Genomic DNA, 22,902 nt, shown 5'->3' on the forward strand with positions numbered 1-22,902 from the left:
TGAGCTGGCACATTGTAGTTCATTAAGATTAAATTAGGCCTGTGTTCATGCAGAGGCACAATGACTGGATTAATGATGTTATTCAAGTAGTATGGACTTGTCACTGTACCATTCACAAAGTGTAGGGCAGTTCTGTATTCACTAGACACACCTGCCCACACTGTAACACCACCACCACCAAAGCCTCGTCTGTAGCTAATGCATAGCGCTCTCCTAGACGTCTCCAACATCGTGGGCGGCTATCATTTATGCTCAGCGTGAATCGACTTTCATCAGTGAACAGCACTGAGGCCCACTGGTCCCCCATCCAGCATAGAGGGTCTCTAGCCCATACAAGACAATGATGCCTGTGCCTGGTGGTGTGGTCAGGAACCCTTGCAGGTTATCTAGCACGCAGACCTCGCTGATGTAAATGGTTTAGAATGGTCTAACGTGACACTTGGGTGCCTCTCATCTCCCTTAAATGTGCCTGAAGTTGTGTGGCATTCATCATCAGGTTCCAAAGGGCATTGTTCACAATGAAGCGGTCATCAGTGTGGGATGTGGCCAAAAGACATCTTCTATACCTTCCCGTGACTCTTCCAGTCTCTGTATCACTGTTTCAACATGCTGATAATACTCTATGCTCAGTGGCCACTTTCATCTGCGAACATCCTGTTTGAAGAATCGCAATGGTGAGGTCCTGCTGATCAATTGTTAGATGTCGTCTTGGTTTCATGATGTCAAAATGTGAACAGCATGATGAGGAGGACTGTTTAAATACCATTTCTTATTGAACCAGGAAATTTTTTGGGCGATTAATGGATCAAACACCTGTTGTGAATTTTGCCGTTAAAGGGGTTGTGTCACTTCAGCAAATAGCCTTTATCATGTAGAGGAAGTTAATACAAGCCACTTACTAATGTATTGCGATTATCCATATTGCTTCCTTTGCTGACTGGATTCATTTTTCCATCACATTATACACTGCTTGTTTCCATTATTTCGACCACCTTGCAATCCATCAGTGGTGGTCATGCTTGCACACTATAGGAAGAAATGCCAGTCTCTCTGGTAGCCGGGACAGTGGGAGCACACATAGGCTGGTGCTTTTTCCTATAGTGTGCATGTGCAAGTACAACCACCACTGATGAATTGCAGCGTGGTCGTAACCATGGAAACGAGCAGTGTATATTGTGATGGAAAAATTATGATATATATGTAGTGCACTACAGTGCACAGATCCAGAGTTTATACACTGATATATGTGTAGTGCAGTACGGTGCAGAGATCCAGAGTCTATACACTGATATATGTGTAGTGCACGACAGCACACAGATCCAGCCTCTATACAATGATATATGTGTAGTGCACGACAGCACACCGTATACACTGATATATTTGTAGTGCACCACAGCGCAGAGATCTGGCGTACATACATTGATAGCACCGGAAAGAAAAACTGAGTATGCTTTGTTTTTCTGCTCGGCCCTATTTGACATCCAGCTTTTACAACTGATGCACCAGATGTATCAGAAGAATCCCAAAGAAAACTATGGGGTCAGTTCTGTCTTCAGTTCATTGACGTTTTCTGCTTTACAACGGAAGGGCAACTGAACCGGATCGCTAGACATGAACCCTGCAAATTACTAGCTTTAACATTAAACTCTGCCTTAGCTAATATATACTTAAATATTACTATAGTATAAATACCCAAATACCTTTAATATGATCTTCAGCTGATTCTCTGTAGTAATGGAGTTCATGAGGAGACTTGAAGTACAGAGAGAAGGGGGGATTTGGCAGCAGAACTTGTATGCAGTCTCCATTACTGCAGCTCCACGTTACCACAGGATCCTCTTACCAATCATTCTTCATGGTTGGTAAGGGGATCCTGTGATGATACAAAGTGGTGGGATTTCATCAGACCTGACGTTCTATTCTAAGACGATGTTTCCACACTGGCTTCATCACTCCAGAAGTTTTGAATTTCATTCATGCACAATATTTGCACGCTTCAAGTGCTGTTCACACTGCTTAAAACATGTGCAATTGTACGCCTATGTACAGTAGCTGGAAAATTCTGTCACTTACTTCCATTGAAAAAATTTACTATGTGGTTCCTCAAGATACAAAGGCCTCAAGATACAATATTTTCAACTCACGATCATCTTTCATGGGCTGTAGTTGGCCATACACATTAGTCTTTTGTTGGCCAAACCCGCCGAGAATGACGGGTTTGACCGATACACTAATGTGTGTCAGGAGCTCCAGATTCTCCCCCGAAAGATGATGTTGGTGAGAACAAGGATCATGCGAAATGAATATTTTTGCAAGATCCTTTTGTTCTCCTGGGAGGTAAGCTGCAGCTAGAAGTGTCTGTCAGCAGCCTTCTCCTCTCTCCCAGTAGAATACACATATATGTTCTGCCAAACACAATGTGTATGTGTATAGGGAAGGCGGGAGGGAGCTACTGAATGTGTATGGGCAGCTTATCTTATGTTGAACCTAGACTCCGCATACAATGCTTCAGATCCAATCAACATGGCCATTTCTCTGGTAAAACACCTGTATTGGTTGTTTAGTAGTGCCTTCTTACAGCATGGTACAGTGCTACATGTTCTGAATTGTCCTGTCTGTGGCAGGATGAGGTGCTCCTTAGGATCTAAGGTGAGTGCGGCTTCATTTTTATTTTTCGGGTACATTGTGTGCTATATATACCCGAAGAAGCTCCTGTCCACATCACCGGAAGTGCTTTACAGCTACCAGCATCTATTCCTCACTGCTGTTTGCGTCACCTGTCCTAGTTATCTTCTTTTTTTCCTTAAATCATCAACTTTTCTTATCTTGGGGCTTTGGAACCAATTACTACACTGACCAGAAATATAAACGCAACACTTTCGGTTTTGCTCCCATTCTGCATGAGCTGAACTCAAAGACCTGAAACATTTTCTACATACACAAAAGACCCATTACTTTAAAATATTGTCCACAAATCAGTCTAAATCTGTGTTAGTGAGCACTTCTCCTTTGCAGAGATAATCCATCTGACCTCACAGGCGTGGCATATCCAGGTGCTGATTAGACAGGATGAATATTGCATAGGTGTGCCTTAGACTGCCCACAATAAAAGACCACTCTGAAATGTGCAGTTTGTTCACACAGCACAATGCCACAGATGTCGCAAAGTTTGAGGGAGCGTGCAATTGGCATGCTGACTGCAGGAATGTCTACCAGATGAGTTGCCTGTGCAATAAATGATTATTTCTCTACCATAAGCCGTCTCCAAAAGCGCTTCAGAGAATTTGGCAGTACATCCAACTGGCCTCACAACTGCAGACCACGTGTAACCACCCCAGCCCAGGACCTTCACATCCAGCATGTTCACCTCCATGATCGTCTGAGATCAGCCACCCAGACAGCTGCAGCAACAATCGGTTTGCATAACCAAAGAATTTCTGCACAAACTGTCAGAAACCATCTCAGGGAAGCTCATCTGCATGCTCGTCATCCTCATCGGGGTCTGGACCTGACTGCAGTTCGTCGTCCTAACCGACTTGAGTGGGAAAATGCTCACATTGAATGGCGTCTAGCACGTTGGAGAGGCGTTCTGTTAATGGATGAGTCCCAGTTTTCACTGTTCAGGGCAGATGGCAGACAGCGTGTGTGGGCGAGTGGTTTGCTGACGTCAACAGGTGCATTTTGTTGATGGCATTTTGAATGCAGATATACCGTGACGAGATTCTGAGGCCCATTTTTGTGCCATTTATCCACGACCTTCACCTCATGTTGCAGCATGATAATGCACGGCCCCATATTGCAAGGATATGTACACAATTCCTGGAAGCTGAAAACATCCCAGTTCTTGCATGGCCAGCATACTCACCGGACATGTCACCCATTGAGCATGTTTGGGATGCTCTGGATCGGTGTATACGACAGCGTGTTCCAGTTCCTGACAATATTCTGCAACTTCGCACAGCTATTGAAGAGGAGTGGACCAACATTCCACAGGCCACAATCAACAACCTGATCAACTCTATGCGACGGAGATGTGTTGCACTGCGTGAGGCAAATGGTGGCCACACCAGATACTGACTTGTTTTCTGACCCCCCCTCTCCAGTAAGGTAAAACGGTGCACATTTCAGAGTGGTCTTTTATTGTGGGCAGTCTAAGACAAACCTGTGCAATATTCATGCTGTCTAATCAGCACCTTGATATGCCACACCTGTGAGGTGGGATGGATTATCTCGGCAAAGGAGCAGTGCTCACTAACACAGATTTAGACAGATTTGTGAACAATATTTGAGAGTAATGGCTCTTTTGTGTGTGTAGAAAATGTTTCAGATCTTTGAGTTCAGCTCATGCAAAATGGGAGCAAAACGGAAAGTGTAGTTTTCCATAGAATTATGAGCTTAAGTTCGTCCTGGATCCAGTTGAAGTTGTAACTTGAAGGACTACTGTCTCTGGTTTGGAGATGTTCTTTTGGCATACGCTTGGTTAACATGGCCAATGTTAGATGTGTATGCTGGGACGATTTCCTTCACACACAGACCTGGTCTAAGAAATATTAACAAGCAATTTGTACTTTTGTTTAATTTTACTTTATTTTCTTTGGATGTTTGTAGCTTACAACATGGAAGCATGTACGTAGCAATTTATTTCAGAAAGCCCTTAGATCAGGGATGGGCAAACTCGGCCCTCCAGCTGTTTTAAAACTACAAATCCCATCATGCCCTGCTATAGGCTGATAGCTGTAGGCAGACTGGGAATGATGGGATTTGTAGTTTTAAAACAGCTGGAGGGCCGAGTTTGCCCATCCCTGCTTTAGATAGTAGTATTGGCAGCATGTACATAAAGTTGACCGTAATACAAGAGGCGATCGTTTTATAATGGAACAAAGTCTAAAACATAACTTTTAATATGTCAATAATAAAAATCTCAAAATGACCCTTAAATAACAAACAATAAGCGAAAAGAAAAGATTGTGACAGAAGACTAGTGCACAGTGGCACCCAAACAGCTTAAAGATATAATAAACCGGTTGTCCTATCACTCTATAGGCAAGTTCACCTTGTCGTCAGGTATTCATAGTGGGTGTCCGTCGCGTATTCCTAAAACATGGACAAAAGAAAATTTTTGACAGGGGGACAGCTGACCCTAATTCTGCCCTATTGGGGGTGATAACTCTGGCCCTAGTAGCCTAGCCACAGAGCACCTGCCCTGATAAGGGTGACCCCGTCCGGAACCTTGGCCTATATAAACCAGCTCTGTACAGCCCTATACTGCTGTGGTCATGAATCTGTGAAGGAAGGTCACAGGACCCAATTCTCTCAATAGGTAAAGGTCCTAACAGTGGCCTCCATAAGAACATTTATGGCATGTGGATATGCCATTAATGATTAAGATGGAAATACTCCTTTAAAATATATTTTTTCTACGTGTGATCTGAATTGAAAGCAGTAAAGCCACAAATAGGGTGTTCAAATTCCTTGAAGGCTGCTGATTGCTCATCAGCGGTGTCCCAAGGCAGCATTTATTCAACAAGAAGATTCCATTTAGATTTTCCTCTCTTAAATGAGTTGTCTGTGACTAAAAACAGCGCCACTTTTGTCCATAGGCTGCCGGGTATTGCAGCTCATCCCCATTCAAATTATGGGACTGAGCTGTAATACCAGGCAGCTGTTTTCGGGTAAAAATAGAGACCCTTTTCATAAACTTTAAAAGCTATGTACACCTTTGGGAGCAATTTTTTATTTTAATTTTAATTATTGCATTGTACTCATTATGTACTCAAATAAAATTGTTCCCAAAGGTGTACATAGCCGTTTTATTTTATTTTTAAGTTTTACAGTAGGTTTTACATTCTACACATTAAAGGGGTTGTCCCGCGAAAAATTGTCTATAGTTTTCAAACCAGCACCTGGATCTGAATACTTTTGTAATTGCTTGTAATTTAAATTTTGTATAGCCACTGAGTTATTCCATAAAATCTATCTGTATAGCGCCACCTGCTGATTGTTTTCTCTTATTTCTTTGTCCGGCTCACTGAGATGGCCGCACATGCTCAGTTCCATCCCTCAACTGCCTCTTGAGTCTGTTTTAAACCCCACTTGCTAAAGGGGTGCATTTGAACATCAATTATGCTAAGTTGGGGTCCGCTGTTTTTGGCAGAAGGAACAGTGCCGTGTGCAGGAAAAAATGACATGTATATGATAGAATGGAAGTTTCCATGTTTATTTTATTTTTTTAACATTATAGTGACTGAATGCCTTAAACAGAAGGCGCTCTGCTTGTATCCATCATTCAATGATACTCAACGGAACAGAATCAGGGAGTAGTCCAGGCAGACATGAACAAGACCTAATCAGCAGAAGTGATTTTGCTAATGACAATATAAAAGGACACCAAACGAGCAGTTTTCTAATATTGCAGCCTAGATTCCTCCAAATTGGAGGCACAATATAACCACATCCATTATGAGATTTCTCAGAATGTTGCAAAACATTGCTAATTGCCAAATTTAAAGCCTAGAACATTAGGCCATTTATCTCCAGTCCTAGTTTTGCAACTAACAGAGAAAAAACAACTAGAGCACAGATTTTTCTTTTGCAAACAGATGACACAAGTTTCCCGGTCAGATTGCCTCTTACATGTCTGAATGGGATCTGTAGCTGTGTCAAAGCTTTGTGCTGCTCCAGTGTTACAGTACGGTCTCTACATTGTAGCAGCTTATTGCTCCATAACACATTTTCTCCCTACATATTATTATTATCATTTTTTTTTATTATTATTAAAGTGCCATTCATGTGTTCATTGCGTATGTCCAGAAATTGACTTTTTAAAATGTACAGCATTATCAATTGTTTGTGAGATTCCGCACCTTCTTTAGAGTGGTTTCCCCATAGACTTCAATAGAGTGGTTAACATAAACAGAAAATTCGCACCAAAAAACGCGTAATTTCTTAAATAAAATATGCATAAAAATGCATCAAATCTGCAATAAATAGTACGAATTTATGTGTGGTTTTGGTGCTGATTTCATGCGGATTTTCTTCACACAAATCAGCACCATGTGCAGGTAACTTTATGAATCTATATTGTGCTGTTCTTCTCTTATTCCTGCTAGAAGTCTATGGATAAAGATACAGATGAGCGGTACCAGTTTGGGGTGTGTCCCCGGCAGCATTGATTGGATAATGACAGACTCTACAGGGACACCCCCCAAATGGTAAAAAACATCAACTTATTATTTTATTACATGATAAAGATAATAAAGATTAACATTGTTTGGGAAGTAGCACAGGTGAGAAATGTAATGGCTGATGTAATAGTGGTTATTCTGGATCTGGGCACCGGACGTCATGTGGATCCTCGATTCACCCTTTCCACAGTGGGTATGTCAGATGGATTACCTTCTTGTTACTATGTAGGGATGTGATCCGTGTCATGTCAGCCTCTTGCAGATGGAAGTTAAACACCTGTGGACACAAGGTACCAGACATTAGAAATATCCCAAGTTTGTACAGTACATAAAATGACATAGATACGGTGTTGCTGTTAGACACCGCTAGAATAATCTAGAAGCGAAGTCCAAGAACCTTAGCCTGCTTCTGTATCCAGAGGGGGCTGCGGGGGGATTGCCACTACACACAAAATCATCTTAACTGCAGAAGGAAGGGGTCGTTAGTATTTCAGTATGGGCCCCCTCTACTTCCTGTTAGGGATAAGCGAACTTGTGTTTACGTTCGACGTACAAGGTTCGGGTTATCTAGGAATTCCGTTAAGGATTCCGCTACCAAGGACCATAAGTTAGAACCCGAACCTTGTACGCCGAACTTGAAAACACAAGTTTGCTCATCCCTCCTTCCTGTACTCTCTCATAAATACTGTCTATAACTCACCTACACTGAGGGAGCATTAGATGCCTTCTGTGCTGCCGTAATTTGCTCCAAATTGATCAAATGTCACACAAAGTTTGATAGATTTAGTAAATCTTTAAGGCTCTTTCATACGAGTGAGTTTTCCATCCAAATATCATGCATGTAGCAAACGCATCACATCCGGACTGAATCCTGGCCCATTCATTTTAATGGGTCAGTGCACGTAAGCGTCGTTTTTCGCACATCATCTTTGCGTTCAGGAAAAATCGCGATGTGTCCTATATTGTGTGATTTTAATGCAGCCCTGGCTTCATAGAAGTGAATGGGGCTTGTGTGAAAAGCGGGAGGCATTCGGAGGCAATGTATCCGTTTTTCACTGATGGTTTCTATGAGATGTAGATTGTTATTCTTCAGTTTTTCTTCACGTGCATGAAAAACGCATGCAATCCGGATACAATCATGATGGAAAAAACGCACACACTGAACTCAAATCGCAGAAAAAACTGATTGAACTTGTGTCTAATTCTAAAACTTCAGTAGCAAGATGGAGTAACACTTTCTATACTGTACCTTTACTGACGAAAGACTGAGAATTTTTGCAGTTGATAAATCATTGGGCACATGATTCTAACCGAATAATAACCCCCTTAAGGCCAGTGACTGGTTGCAGTGGTCATCTGCGGTATACAGGCACATCACCGCAGTCACAGAAACTGCCCAGTGGGGACGACAAAGCAGTGGTGCGAGAACGGAAGGAATTTGGAATGATAATTATAACAATTTCTTTATATTCCAATAGCTTAACTGCCTTTAAAAAATAACTAGGACGACCCCTTTAAGTAGAGAGGAAGGTGCTATTTACAAAGAACACTTGCTGAATACTATGAGTGTCTCGGTCTATTTGTTATCTACTATTCCATAAATGGTCTTTAATGGGTATTTTACTGACATAACACAAATCAAAGTGAAACTTTTAGAGTGGAGGAAGGCTGATCACTCACAACATCCCAGATAAGTGACAAAAACATATCCAAATTCTAATGCCACTCATTTCTGAGACCCGTGCCGCTAGCTGGATAGGTTATGTGAGGAATACATTAGAACAGTTGGACCATAGAGCCATAGACATTTCTAGGTAACAGATAGAAGTGTCGACAGACTTCTAAGGGTACGGCCACACAATCCGGTTTCTGCATACAGCCAAAATCTGAAATGAATCCAAAACAGAGGAGTTGTACCTATCCTTTATACTTTCTTTTCATGATGGACTTCTGATTTTGGCTTCCAAAACTGCATCAGGAAACCTAACCGTGTGGCCGTACCCTCACCATGAACGCTCATTTTATATTGAGGACAGCTCTTAGTAAAACCACTCAAATGTAGTAAACCAAAGTACGATGGAGTAAACTGATTGCTTCAAGTTCTAAAGACAGAAATGAACTTTATGCCTGCAATGAGCAGATATAGATTTGTTCTGTTTATCTTTACAAATCATAAATCAGTCGAAACGCCTCTGGCCATCACCCAAGTAACCCTATCCAGTTTTTTTTGCCCTTTTTTAACAAATTGTGAGAGGAGAGAAATATGGCTTGCGTCATAATTTACAACTTTTCTACTCCAAAATTTTGGGGAAAATGAAATGATAAGCCCGTGGTGTATACGTCTGCACAACGGCATGATGAATCATTTTTAATCTAAGCAGGCTCGTTCACATGATGTGATATATGCTTGCACTATAAGATAGTTCAGGAATGTTCTTGTAGGGCTGTGATTTCCACTGATGACCCTGTAGTGTTCGCCACAGTATATCATTGCACCAGATACTTGGGAGCACAAATCTATGTATTTTCCAGAACAGCTACAAAGAAACTGCAGAGGCTGCGAGAACGGTGGAGGGAGAACAAGGCCTCACAGAAATGTCATGTTCTACTACAAGGTTACTTACTCACGGCTAGTCTTCAACTGAGGGAACAATAATCTGGCTTCAATCCAGAATCCTGTTATATCATTTCTTAGATATGCATTTTTCTAGGGTTATAGACACATGGTCAGGTTTATTCTATGCAGTTTTTGAAGCGAAAACCAGGAGTGAATTCAAAAAAAGAGGAAAAAGTTGTATCTGTCCTTTATAATTTCTCTACTTTCATGATTTTGGCTTCCAAAACCGCATCAAGAAACTTGAATGTGTGGCCGTACCCTAGTAAAACTGGGTAACACCCAATACAGTCAGAATACGTCTCTCTCATATCTGCTATATGATGTAGTGAGTCATCTCCCTTTTCCATATTATGGCCTTTTCACACAGACAGATTACTCGGCTGATTATCGGGAATGAACATTCATATGAACTCTTGTTCACACCAAAATCCTCACTTCTCTAAATCCAGGTCATGCACTCATGATCGGGCAGTTTTGGGGAACATTTGGTACGACCACATGGTGCGGTCGTGATCTGTGTAGTGCAATTGTCTGTATTATGTATGTATACCCCTTTTCATATGTACAGCGCTATGGAATGAATGGCGCTTTAATAATAAATAATAATAATACACTGCGCCGATGAGCATATGATTGTGAGGAAAGAAGCGTTCCCTCCTGACAACTGCCTGCTCATTAGTGGGGGTGAAGAGCTGCATTTAAATGTAGCAATCACCTCCACTGCATGAGGACAAGCGATGGCTGCTACTTTCGCTCATCCGCATACAAATTCATTGTCTCTGGGCAGCAGTGAGGTGTCCATATGAAAGGTCACTTCACATAATTAACAAGGGTTTTGCTCGCTGATCAGGTGATCTGCAGCATCGTTACACGGACAGATTATTGAGCACGAACGCTTGTAGGAAAATGTATTATTGATAATCTGCCCGACAATTGGGCACTGTAAATGCAGAGTTAAGAGGTCATTTACGAAGCTGAAATACACCTACATTTGGTGCCCCCCTCACACCAGTTCTAAAATTGTGGGTGTGGCGTGTTCGGGGAAGGGGATGGGCTGGCAGGCCCGTCTCATTCACCATATTCTACTCCTGTTTTAGGCGTAGAAAATGGTCTAAATGAGCTAGGAAGCTTACATTTAGAACTGGTGCTGGATATGCCAAAGTTATGGGGAGGACGGCGCCTCTTCATAACCGCCTGGTATAGGGCTCATTAAGACCTGCATCTAAAACATTGGTCTTAATAAATGTGCGCCTTAGTCTTCTCAAGCTTTTCTACTGGGTCTTCACCCCCCCCAAAAAAAAAAATATTGAGGCCTGGCTTCTACCAGCCGTAGTTGAAGTTCATACCAAAATTTAAAAATATCTGTCAATTTACACTGCTTCTCTAATCCTCCCCTCCTGGCTTTGCTTACATGGCTACAGCGATGACATGCCCACATTACCGCTGCAGCCACTCAATGGCCTCTGTGGTATATATGGTGAATGGCTGCAGCACTCGCAAGGGATATATGGGCGATGTAAACAGAGCTCAACAGGGAGGACGACAGTGATGGCACTGAAGCAGAATGAGAAAGAACCGGTGGCAAAGGGTGAAAAATGTTGCAAATCTGGTGCAAGAGTAAGACCACACGTCATAAAAGGATAAAAAGTATAAAGGACATATACAACTTCTCTGTTGAATACACTCCTGATTTTGGCTTCCAAAACTGCACCAAGAAACCTTACCGTGTGATCATAAAGCAAGTCACTTGCTTCATGTGCAGTAACGCAACCAACATATACATCAACGTACCCATGGAATATAGTGGGACCACCAATGTTAAACAGGTGCTGCCACACGTTCAGTTTTTTTTTCATGCAGATTATGAAGCCAAACCCAAGAGTGGATTGAAAAAAGTGGAGAAGTTGTATCTGCCCTTAAAGGGGTTATCTGGGAGTTTATATTGATGACCTATCCTCTGAATAGGTCACCATTATCACACTGACGCACGATCGCCAATCAACTATTCAAAGAGGTCGGCGCTCCGTGAGTGCTGCAGGCCCTTCATAGGCCATGTGCCATCACTGTAGATTAGTGACATGGACTAGATGCAGCGAAGACCCATTCAAGTTAATCAGGTTGAGCTGCAATACCAAGCACATCCGCTATACAAAGTATGGTGCTTAGAAAGCTGCCAGGGGTCGGCTGCACTCACCAGAGCTGCTGTCTCCCTGAAACTGATCGGTGATGACCCCCGCCTATGTGATAATGATGACATAGGTCCTGAGGTTAGGTCATCATTATCAATTCCTGTCTGGATAACCTCTTCAATATTTTATCTTCTGTTAAGATCCACACCTGATTTTGGCATCAGATACTGCATCAAAAAGGCCGAATGTGTGGCAGCATCCTAATATGTTTTGCCATTTGCCACAGTAAAATACACGTTCAGACTTTTTGATACAGTTTTTGAAGCCACAATTAGGTGAGAGAAAATATTAGGGCAAATACTACTTCACTTTTTAACCTATTCCTGGTTTTGGCTTCAAAAACTGCATAAAAAACCTGTGTCAGCACCTTCACGTATGAACTTGAGGCGAAAGCTTACTAGCTCATTAGCCATGTACAAGACAGCTGTACTCAACAGAGTGAATTGTGGCCAAAAACTGCGCGCCTCTGCCACAAAAACAGGACGGAGAAGACACAACAGCAACTGACCAAAACTATGTATATACCTTTAGAAAAATCAATCTAAATGCAGTGAAATAATAAGTATATATAATATATTAGTATATAGCAAACCCTGTATTTTAACATGACTAGTAGCTGTGGTAGACCAAGTTCTAGGCTTCTCTGACTTTGACTAGGGAAGCCAGGATCATGGAGTATTTTCTCCAGCTGGCCGCTTTCCAGGGGCATGGAGATTAATCAGAGTATTGTATGGCTAGCAGACAGGAAGCCGCGCTCTCGTCACTCTCCGTGTCCCCTCCCTTCCACTCTTTGTTTATTTTCCCAGCTTTCCTGAAACATTGTTTCTAGCGATGAGTTTGTTGAGATAACGTTCCTCGCTTTTTCCATCATAACCATAGTTCTAGGATTACGCAGAAATCTTCCTGATCTGCCTGTGTAAAGGATATAGATTACAGCATGTTTGTAAAATGCTGTCACATGGTTGGTTAACGGTGCCCCTACCCTTCATAGTCATAAGCTGGTCCTAGACCAGTGCCAGGGGAGATACAGTAGTATGTTGATACTGATGCCTCACGTACATTGAAGTATAAACCTTCTGGCTGTGATTCATTTTCCTGGTGGTTAGTTAGCTTTCATGTATAGAAGGAGGAGGTAGCGTATTCTAAGACTTAAAGGGACTCTGTCATCAGATTTGTGCCCTATAAGCTAAACATATGGCCATGTCGGTGCTAATAACATGAATCCTAAACTGCCCTTATTAAACCTGCTTGTGGCTCTATTAGCCCAAAAAACAGGTTTAAAAAAGCTGTCATTTACCTACCTAAGGTGCCCAAGGGGTTTTACGTTAATCCAGGGTGCCCGCCTGCACCCCTCGCCGTCTGGTGCCCAGCGCCGCCAGATCTGGCGCCTGCGCACTAGGCTCAGCCTGATGCGCCGCTGCCAGGAGTCCTCATGGTGTGGCCACCATCCTCCCCTGACCTCAACCATAGAACCTTGAGAACCTTTGGAGTATCCTCAAGCAAAAGATCTATGAGGGTGGGAGGCAGTTCACATCAAAACAGCATCTCTGGAGGGCTGACATCCTGCAAAGAAATTCAAGTAGAAATTCTCAAAAAAAAAAACTCACAGGTTCAATGGATGAAAGAATTGTGAAGGTGATATCAAAGAAGGGGTCCTATGTGAACTTGTAACTTGGTCTGTGAAGATGTCTTTGATTAAAGTAGCTTTTGATTTTAGTAAATGTGACCTCCTAATGCTGCAAATTCAACAAATGACCATTTCCAGTACTTTACAACCTATAAAATGTATGGAAACTCTGTTGTGAATTTTGAGTTTTTTTAATTTGTGAAGAAAATACTGTTATTGTCGTTGGGAGGTTTGTTCAATAAAATATGAGTTATACGGTTGATGACTTGAAAATTATACTGACTGTCATTTGCATTGACCATTAGGAAAATCAGAGAAAAATATAATTTGCATAATAACGCAGTGTATTTTAGGAATGTGATTCAGGTGTGAAAGCGCAGCCAAGTATTGTGTTGTGAGCGACTTCTATTAAAGTCTAAGGAGGAAAAGTCGACCGCGACTTGCTACATAAAATGCAACATATCTGGATTTTTTGCGACTGTCACATCGCAGCATGTTCTATGTCGCATTGTGACACTATAGATCAGGGATCAGCAACCTTCGGCACTCCAGCTGTTTTAAAACTCCAACTCCCAACATACATGACGGGGTATTGGTTATTACCCGCTCGCCCCTCATGATCAGTCACCTACTAACCCTTGACTCACTTACCACAAGCCCTAACCTTCTAAACTGGCCCTGTCAGAACCCCAATAAGGCACGGACACCAAGTTGGATTATATCGGCCACAGCAGCCGTTTATTGAAAACATATACATAAATAATTAACCTTTTATTTCCCACAAAAACATCCCCATAAGATATAACCAACTTAATTCACCTGAGTAACACGGGGGAGGTCCTGGAAGCCCCAAACCTCGGAATTTTCCCAGTCCTTTTTGAGCCGACTTGCCCCCAGCCGTTAAGCACCAGCTCGGAGGCACCACTGACGGCTCACCCAAATTCCGCCACAACCGACCACCAGCCATAGGAGTCCAGCCCCAACCGTGGAGCCCTCCCATCCTCGTCACCTGAATCTCTCCAACTTTAAGGACCTCCCACCGCCACAGCCGCCGTGACAAAATAATTAACATTTTATTTTACCTATTCATTACACGATCACCCCACTCCGACCCCTCCCCATCCCCTGCCATCCGACCCAGGCTCTGGAACATGAACAACCAGTTGCTCCGTTTTTACCACAAAATGGCCTCCTTCATCCCGGGCCCTCACCTATTTAACCCCTCATTCCCCCGCCCCCATAACTTAAACCGACCAATCCCTCCCCAGGGGCTCCCTCAAACCAGCCCCCCGTCATGGTCGCCTCCCCCTAAGGCTGCGCCCCCAGTCCGGCTCTGTCTTACTTACTCAGCTATTCTTGTAACTCCCATAAAAGTGAAGGGAGGATTCTGGGAGTTGTAGTTTCAGAACAGCTGGAGGTTGCTGATCCCTGCTATAGATAAACATCACATTAAATATTGCTCACACATATCACCGTCTTGCTGTATCACTAGGCCAGTCCAGAATGTGCAGACTTTCTCAGGGACCTCAGCTACAGCGCTTGCTATTGTTTATGTATATATGCTTCACTCATGTGGACAGGATGTATATACTTTTCATGTATCCCACAGTTATGGACAAGTATACGTAGACCTCCTTCGGTTGCAGTCTCGGTGAATATCTTCTTATAATATTAGCCCCTGGAGCGTATGTGCAGCAGTTCATACTTACATGGAGCTTTTGACTCTTTTATAACGGCATGCTGTATTAGAGACGCCTATGATGAGTCCCAGGACATTTCAAAGAATATTGTGATGACATCTATCAAATGAACGGGGTTCTCTGAAAACAAAAATTCAAGCAAATGGGTCTAAGCTGCAATACCAGACACAGCCTATGGACAGGGGCAGCGCTGTTTCTGGGGGAAAACTGATAGTTTTTTCTTATGTAAGGAAAAGCCTTTTAAGATCATGTTCTCCTTCCTCTTGTACTGACAGATGAATAGCAATGTAAAGTTAGCTGTAGAATATCATTTTCCTGCTTCTGATTAAAGTGAAGGAAATTCCACTTTTTAATCAAGTTGCAAAGAAAGGTCACAATAGCTGAAAATAGCACTTCTGCTATTATTACAATACGCCTTGTACTATTATTTTAGTTCCATCCCCTTCCCCATCTTTTGTACCTACCTCTACAGCTTATGGCATGGCAGAGAGGCTGGTTGCTACTGTAACTACTCTTAAAAATATTCTACATTTTTCAGACCAGTGCTGGTCCCACCAAAGTCGGCATCCTCTAATATGTATAGTTACCTTTAGGGCTCATTCAGATGACCAAATGTGTTTTGCGGTTCGCACATGGCCGTCACTCTCATAGAAAATGCCTATTCTTGTCTGCAATTGTGGACAAGAATAGGACATGCTCTATATATTTTGTGGGGCCGCGGAATGGAACAACGGATGCGGACAGCAGATGGTGTGCTGTCCGCATCTTTTGCGGCCCCATTGAAATGAATGGGTCCGCACCCGTTCCGAAAATTGCGGAACGAGTGCGGAACAAAACATACGGCCGTCTGAATGAGCCCTTAGAAGGATGGTCAGGCTTACAAGGTACTTTTTTGAGTCCAAGTTGTGCACTGGAAGATGGGCAAAAAAATCCCATATGATGCCTATGATACACAGCAGGTTGTGGCTCATTTGCAAAATTCCATTGTTTGCCATAACTTCAAACATAAATGGAATATTCACAGTTCTCCCATCTTTTTAATTTGTTCCTGGTTCCTAATATATTGTCGCTGATACGGGAGGCTATTGGCATCGGAGATTAAAGAGGGGAGGACCTCAGTGGAAACACAGCACAGTGTTGCAAGGTATTTTCCTGTTATTACATTGCAGAAAAGTGGTTTTGCAAGCAAAGTTTGACTTTAAAGCAAATGACCAGTTATTACTATAAAACTTCACGTAGAGATGTCCCTCAGCATGCAGTATGGCTTTGTTACAGGGAGTCTGTCCCCTACAAATCTGGTTTCAAAGTAAGCGTACCGCCATGTAGGGCAGGGTCCCCCTAAAAAGACTATAACTTTCTTGTGAAAATCTGGTCCTAAAACCCTCGGAAATTTAGATAAGATTTTGCACAGAGGTCACGGTTGTTTGCTTGTCTATCCCTGAGATTTCAGATTCGGTAGTGATGACAGGTAGTGAAGCCAAGTGCACTGAATGGAGAAGCCCCGCCCACAGTGCACTAAAAACACGATTTGCATAACCATAATTGGAATCATTTCTTAGGATTGGAGGACTGCATGTCCACAAGAGTCATGGGAGATGAAGGTGTAAACTGAGTGTCCTCCATACTCAGTCTATGTTCTGTGGGTTGCCCAGATCATCTGTCAGTGGCTCCAGGTCGTTTAACTGTCCCCTGGTGATCAGCTCAATATGTGACATCCCCTCCAGTCATCTCCTGCAATACCTGCCAGAATCCCAGTGATTCTCAGTGCCTATATACTTCCCCTAATATGGCATCTTCCCTGTGCCCTTGTTCAGCTTGCTTTTTACCCTTTGACCTATTATATCCATACCATTTGTCCCACGTTGTCACTGTCTTTTGATCCCCTTTGTTGCCTGGGTTCTGATTCATTTTAAGGGTCTGTGATCTAATGATTTTTAGAGGTGGGATTACACCTCATGACGCCCTAAGGTCCCTTCCTTGGTATAAGAAGGTGCAGAACTCCTGAGATCTCTTTAAAACAAGCTCTAATTTAGCAAATATCTATTGTTTCCTCTCTAGCAGCTCTCAGCAGTACCTCACGGTAAAGCTGCATTTAGACGCAGCGAGAAGAGGACAATTGTCGGGAAGAAAGCATCCCTTCCTGACAGGCAGCGGACAGTGGAGGTAAAGTGCTGCATTTACATAAAGCCCCTTTCACACGGACGAGAATTCCACGCTGGTGCAATGCGTGAAGTGAACGCATTGCACCCGCACTGAATCCGGACCCATTCACTCCAATGGGGCTGTGCACATGAGCGGTGATTTTCATGCATCACTTGTGCGTTGCGTTAAAATCGCAGAAAGCTCTATATTGTGTGTTTTTCACGCAATGCAGGCCTCATAGGAGTGAATGGGGCTGCGTGAAAATTGCAAGCATCCGCAAGCAAATGCGGATGAGGTGCGATTTTCACGCATGGCTGCTAGGAGACGATCGGGATGGGGACCTGATCTTTATTATTTTCCATTGTAACATGGTTAGAAGGGAAAATAATAGCATTCTAAATACAGAATGCTAAGTAAATTAGGGATGAAGGGGTTAAAAAATAAAAATTAAACTCACCTCATCCACTTGTTCGCGCAACCCGGCTTGTCTTCTTTCTTCTTCTTTGAGGACCTGGGAGACAAGGACCTTTGGTGACGTCACTGTGCTCATCACATGGTCCATCACATGGATGAGGTGAGTTTAATATATATATTTTTTTTAACCCCTACACCCCTAATTTACTATATAAAAATCTACAGAATACCTAACCCAAACTTCAGTGAAGAAGTCCGGGTTTGGGTCTGGGTACCACATTCAGTTTTTTCTCACGTGTGTGCAAAATGCATTGCACTCGCATGGAAAAAACTGAAGAACGCAACGCAATCGCATACAAAACTCACCCCACTCGCAGGCAAAATCGCACAATTTTCCCGCGACGCACCTGCATCCTATTCGGTCCTCACATGCGATGCCCGTGTGAAAGAGGCCAAACAGATGACCTCCCCAGTATGAGGACACGCAATCGCTACTGCTATTGCTCATCCTCATACATAATCTTTGCTCCTCAGTCAGGGAGTGCTGTTTAGACCAGTGTTTCCCAACCAGTGTGCCTCCAGCTGTTGCAAAACTACAACTACCAGCATGCCTGGACAGCCTTTGGCTGTGCAGGCATGCTGGGAGTTGTAGTTTTGCAACAGCTGGAGGCACACTGGTTGGGAAACACTGGTTTAGACAGCACGATCTGCTGCCCGGGAACGATGAGGTGTCCGCAGGATAGGTCATCAGTATCTGATGAGTGGGGGTCCAACACCCAGGACCCCGCTGATCAGCTGTTTGAGAAGGCACCGGTGCTCCTGTGAGTGCCGCGGCTTTCTCTCAGCTTTTCCTAGGCCAGTGACGACACGTTCATGTGTCACATGGCCTAGGAGCATCTCAGCCCCATAGAAGTTAATGGGGCTGAGCTGTGATACCAAACATGGCCGCTATACACGGCACTGTGCTTGGTGAGGTGTGAGAAGGCACCGACCCCCACCGATCAGATACCGATGACCTGTTCTGAGGATAGGTCATCAGCATCAAAATCTCGGAAAACTCTTTTAAGGCTCTGTTCACCTCTGTGACATTCTTTTCTGTTGTTCTGCACCATCATAGGTATAGAACAACTAAAATAACTACAGTGCCGGATCCGTCACATGACATGCACTAACAGGGGCCCGATAGACCCACCTAAATATACTAGGGTCAGTTGTGTCCTTGCCATGGTGTCCATCATATTACCAGACCAATTGGCGATGCATACAGTGCATCTTTTGATAGAATCCTAACGTGAAAAAGCCAAGAGAGTTTAGAGACATGCTTTGGAGCGAATAGACATGTATACTGCTATGCTCACGGCTAGGTGGAGCTTCCTGAATTTATGACAATACTTACACATATTTTTTTTAGATTTCACTATGAGCTTCAACAAGATTTCTGGTCACAACTACAACCATATACACACACAGAGGTGGAGGCTACACAGAGAGGGCTTGTGTGTTATACAAAAAATTATAATGTGGACCACATCAAACAGTCACACAATTATCTAATGAGCATTTTCACAGAAATACTCTAAACTGTTAGCTTGGTTTCAGCCACAATATTCACATGTGGGTTCCCTTTGCAAAATAAACCTTCACACCTGTGTTAGGGCGAAGAGAACCTCTACTCTAAAAAGCCAAACAGGAATCTATGATAGAATCTATGGCCTTCACATGGCACATCCATTGATCCAGGATAGGATACACATCCACAGCTTGGTATTTAACGTGCTATCATTTCTGCAGAAGGGGAGGGGACATTATGGTTATGTGACAAGCTTAGAAAATCCTGTGATGCTCCAGCCACATCGCAAGACTAAATATAGACAATGTATAAAGAAATATTCCAGCACAGGATCACTTCTTAATTGGTTCGTCTTTATTGTTCGTGTTGCACATTACATGTTCAGGACATCATCTCCCACCACCACCGGTTGACATGTTTTGAACTGAAGCGTTCTTCGTAACCTTGCGGTGTGTCCAGCCTCAGTGATTCAAATAGATCGACCCCTCCAATAGAAAAAATAAAGAAGAGAGGGAAGTGGGGGGGGGGGGGGGGGGGGGGAGCACAGGTGGAAAAAATAACAGAAGAGGAATCACCCTCATTAGGTCGGACACACCTAAGGTAAATGGGTTTAGTATCAGTTCACATGGAAAGAGAAAAGGAAGAAGCAGAGACCATTCTGCAGAGTTGTTTCCTCCGATCATGTGTGGCGTTAACAGGGTCCTTTGTAGTAATACATTTAAAATTTAAACATTGGGGCCCCTAATAGCATAACATTAATTCTTTTTTTAGATTAAGACCAGAAGGGAATCTGGGGTTTAGTTTAAATATCCAGTAAGCCTCACGTGAGAGAATTTTCCTTTTAAAATCACAACTACAGTCAAAGAAATGGAAGATGATATAATGGAAATGAAACAAAATAAGTTTCAACGTGATGTGTATGACTATACCAACAACCAAATCTATGAATGGGGAAGGCGGGAGAATTTTTACCGCACCCCAAAATCCATCCTAAGAAGTAAAAATAAAAAAATGCATCAAACAGCTATCAAATCTAAACTAGCTAGGAAGGTCAGTTTTAATTCATCTGAGATAGAAATATCGCAGGTTATTAGCGACTCACAGGAGTCGGTGGGGGACACTCCAACCGAAACACAGGAACAATCAATAATGCAGATCAGACTCTCATACTACTGTATAAAAAAACTGAGGAATAGGACACGACAAAGGGAAACGATCAAGAAGAGCTGGATGGAAACATAAGAAAAAACAATGTAATGGCTACCTGACATCAGAAAACATTGTGAAGAGAATAAACTGAAATCACTAGATGTTATTAACCTATCACAAGCCAATCTAACTGAAGATGAAGTTGAAGTGTTATCTCTAGGACTGAATTTTGTTCCCACCACAGATTTTGATTTAGTTAATACTATTCTGGATGTTAACAGGTTCATCAGGAATTTAACCCTGAAGAGACACTTTTCAGACCTAGATTTTGAACTGAAAGATAAGAGGATCCAAACTGAAATAAATGATAATGAATATATTAACCTTTGTTTTCAGGAGCAGTTATCTCTAGTGTGTCTCACAAACTTACAAATAGAAAATCAATGGTTTCCAGTGACAGTTGGGGGACAGGAATTTATAATTACAAACCCGAAATATTACCCGGTTAATTCACGCACCCCTGGTATGGACGCCTTTGAGAAGGTGAGTTTTTCACCTAGAGGAGGTGATACTAAAAGGAAAATTATTTAACGTGAGGCTTACTGGATATTTAGACTAAACACCAGATTACCTTCTGGTCTTAATCTAAAAAAAGAATTAATGTTATGCTTTTAGGGGCCCCAATGTTTAAATTTTAAATGTATTACTACAAAGGACCCTGTTAACGCCACACATGATCGGAGGAAACAACTCTGCAGAGTGGTCTCTGCTTCTTTCTTTCCTCCTTCCATGTGAACTGATACTAAACCCATTTACCTTGCATATGCGTTTTCATATGAATTTTAATAAGTAATTTTGTTCTGATATAATCTCGTATATTTTTTAAGGACTTTTTATGATATTCCCAATTTTGTAGGATCGGTGTGGGTAAGTGATTTTAAATGTTTGTTCACATTCATGTGTGGGATGCGGTTTAAGCTTGAACGCGGTGTGTCTGACCTAATGAGGGTGATTCCTCTTCTGTTATTTTTTCCACCTGTGCTCCCTCCCCCCCTTCCCTCTCTTTTTTTCCCCGGTCCCTCCCAGATCCCATATTTTTTTCTATTGGAGGGGTCGATCTATTTGAATCACTGAGGCTGGACACACCGCAAGGTTACGACTAAGGCCTAGTTCACACAAACGTTTTTTTTTGCGAGTGTACGGGCCTTTTTTTGTGTTCCGTATACAGCCTGTATACGGAACCATTCACTTCAATGGTTCCGCAAAAAAAAACAGAATGTACTCTGTATGCATTCCGTTTCCGTATTTCCGTTCCGTTGAAAGATAGAACATGTCCTATTATTGCCCGCAAATCACATTCCGTGGCTCCATTCAAGTCAATGGGTCCACAAAAAAAACTGAACACATACAGAAATGCATCCGTATGTCTTCCGCATCCGTTCCGTTTTTTCTGAGCCATCTATTGAAAATGTTATGCCCAGCCCAATTTTTTCTATGTAATTACTGTATACTGTAAATGGCATATGGAAAAACGGAACGGAAAAACGGAACAGAAACGGAAACACAACCAATACAAAAAACAGATCCGTGAAAAATGGACCGCAAAACACTGAAAAAGCCATATACGGTCGTGTGAACTAGGCCTAAGTACGCTTCAGTTCGAAACATGTCAACCGGTGGTGGTGGGAGGTGATGTCCTGAACATGTAATGCGCAACACGAACAATAAAGACGAACCAATTAAGAAGAGATCCTTTGCTGGAATATTTCTTTATACATTGCTATGCGAAGAACCTGCCGTGGTCCTTTTCCGTGCATGGTGAGCTGTGGGTGAGCTGGACATTTTCTTTTTATTTGGACAAATATAGACAAATACATCCTCCATTGACATTAGACTAAGTATTAAAGGGAACCTGTCACCGGAATTTTGGGTATAGAGCTGAGGCCATGGGTTGCTAGATGGCTGCTAGCACATCCGCAATACCCAGTCCCCATAGCTCTGTGTGCTTTCATTGTGTAAAAAAAACAATTTGATACATATGCAAATTAACATAAAAGAGTCATATTTTACTTGTGTGACCACAGAAGAGTCACATTTTCAAGCTCTGACTCATCTCAGGTTAATTTGCCTATGTATCAAATCGTTTTTTATACACAATAAAAGCACACAGAGCTATGGGGACTAGCTATTGCGGATGTGCTAGCGGCGATCTAGCAACCCATGTCCTCAGCTCTATACCCCAAATCCCGGTGACAGGTTCCCTTTAAGACCTCTTTTACATGGTCAATGATCGAAGCAATTATCGGAAAG

At 42.6% G+C, this 22,902-nt stretch overlaps 1 protein-coding gene across 3 annotated transcripts in view; it reads right to left on the reverse strand.

Annotated features, from left to right (window-relative positions):
• Window positions 1–5,943: 5,943 nt before the first annotated feature.
• The window catches only part of LOC122943108 (9,11-endoperoxide prostaglandin H2 reductase-like), a 191,943-nt gene continuing 174,984 nt past the window's right edge, over window positions 5,944–22,902 (reverse strand). For 2 of the 3 annotated variants that reach the window (XM_044300569.1, XM_044300568.1), the window contains exon 8: window positions 5,944–7,461. In XM_044300569.1, coding sequence (XP_044156504.1) covers window positions 7,360–7,461 — 102 coding nt within the window. In that variant the 3' untranslated portion in view covers window positions 5,944–7,359. The remainder of the gene's footprint in view (window positions 7,462–22,902) is intronic. The other variant, XM_044300570.1, reaches the window with a different exon arrangement.

This window comes from Bufo gargarizans, chromosome 7 (assembly GCF_014858855.1).
Source record: "Bufo gargarizans isolate SCDJY-AF-19 chromosome 7, ASM1485885v1, whole genome shotgun sequence".
NCBI lineage: Eukaryota > Metazoa > Chordata > Amphibia > Anura > Bufonidae > Bufo > Bufo gargarizans.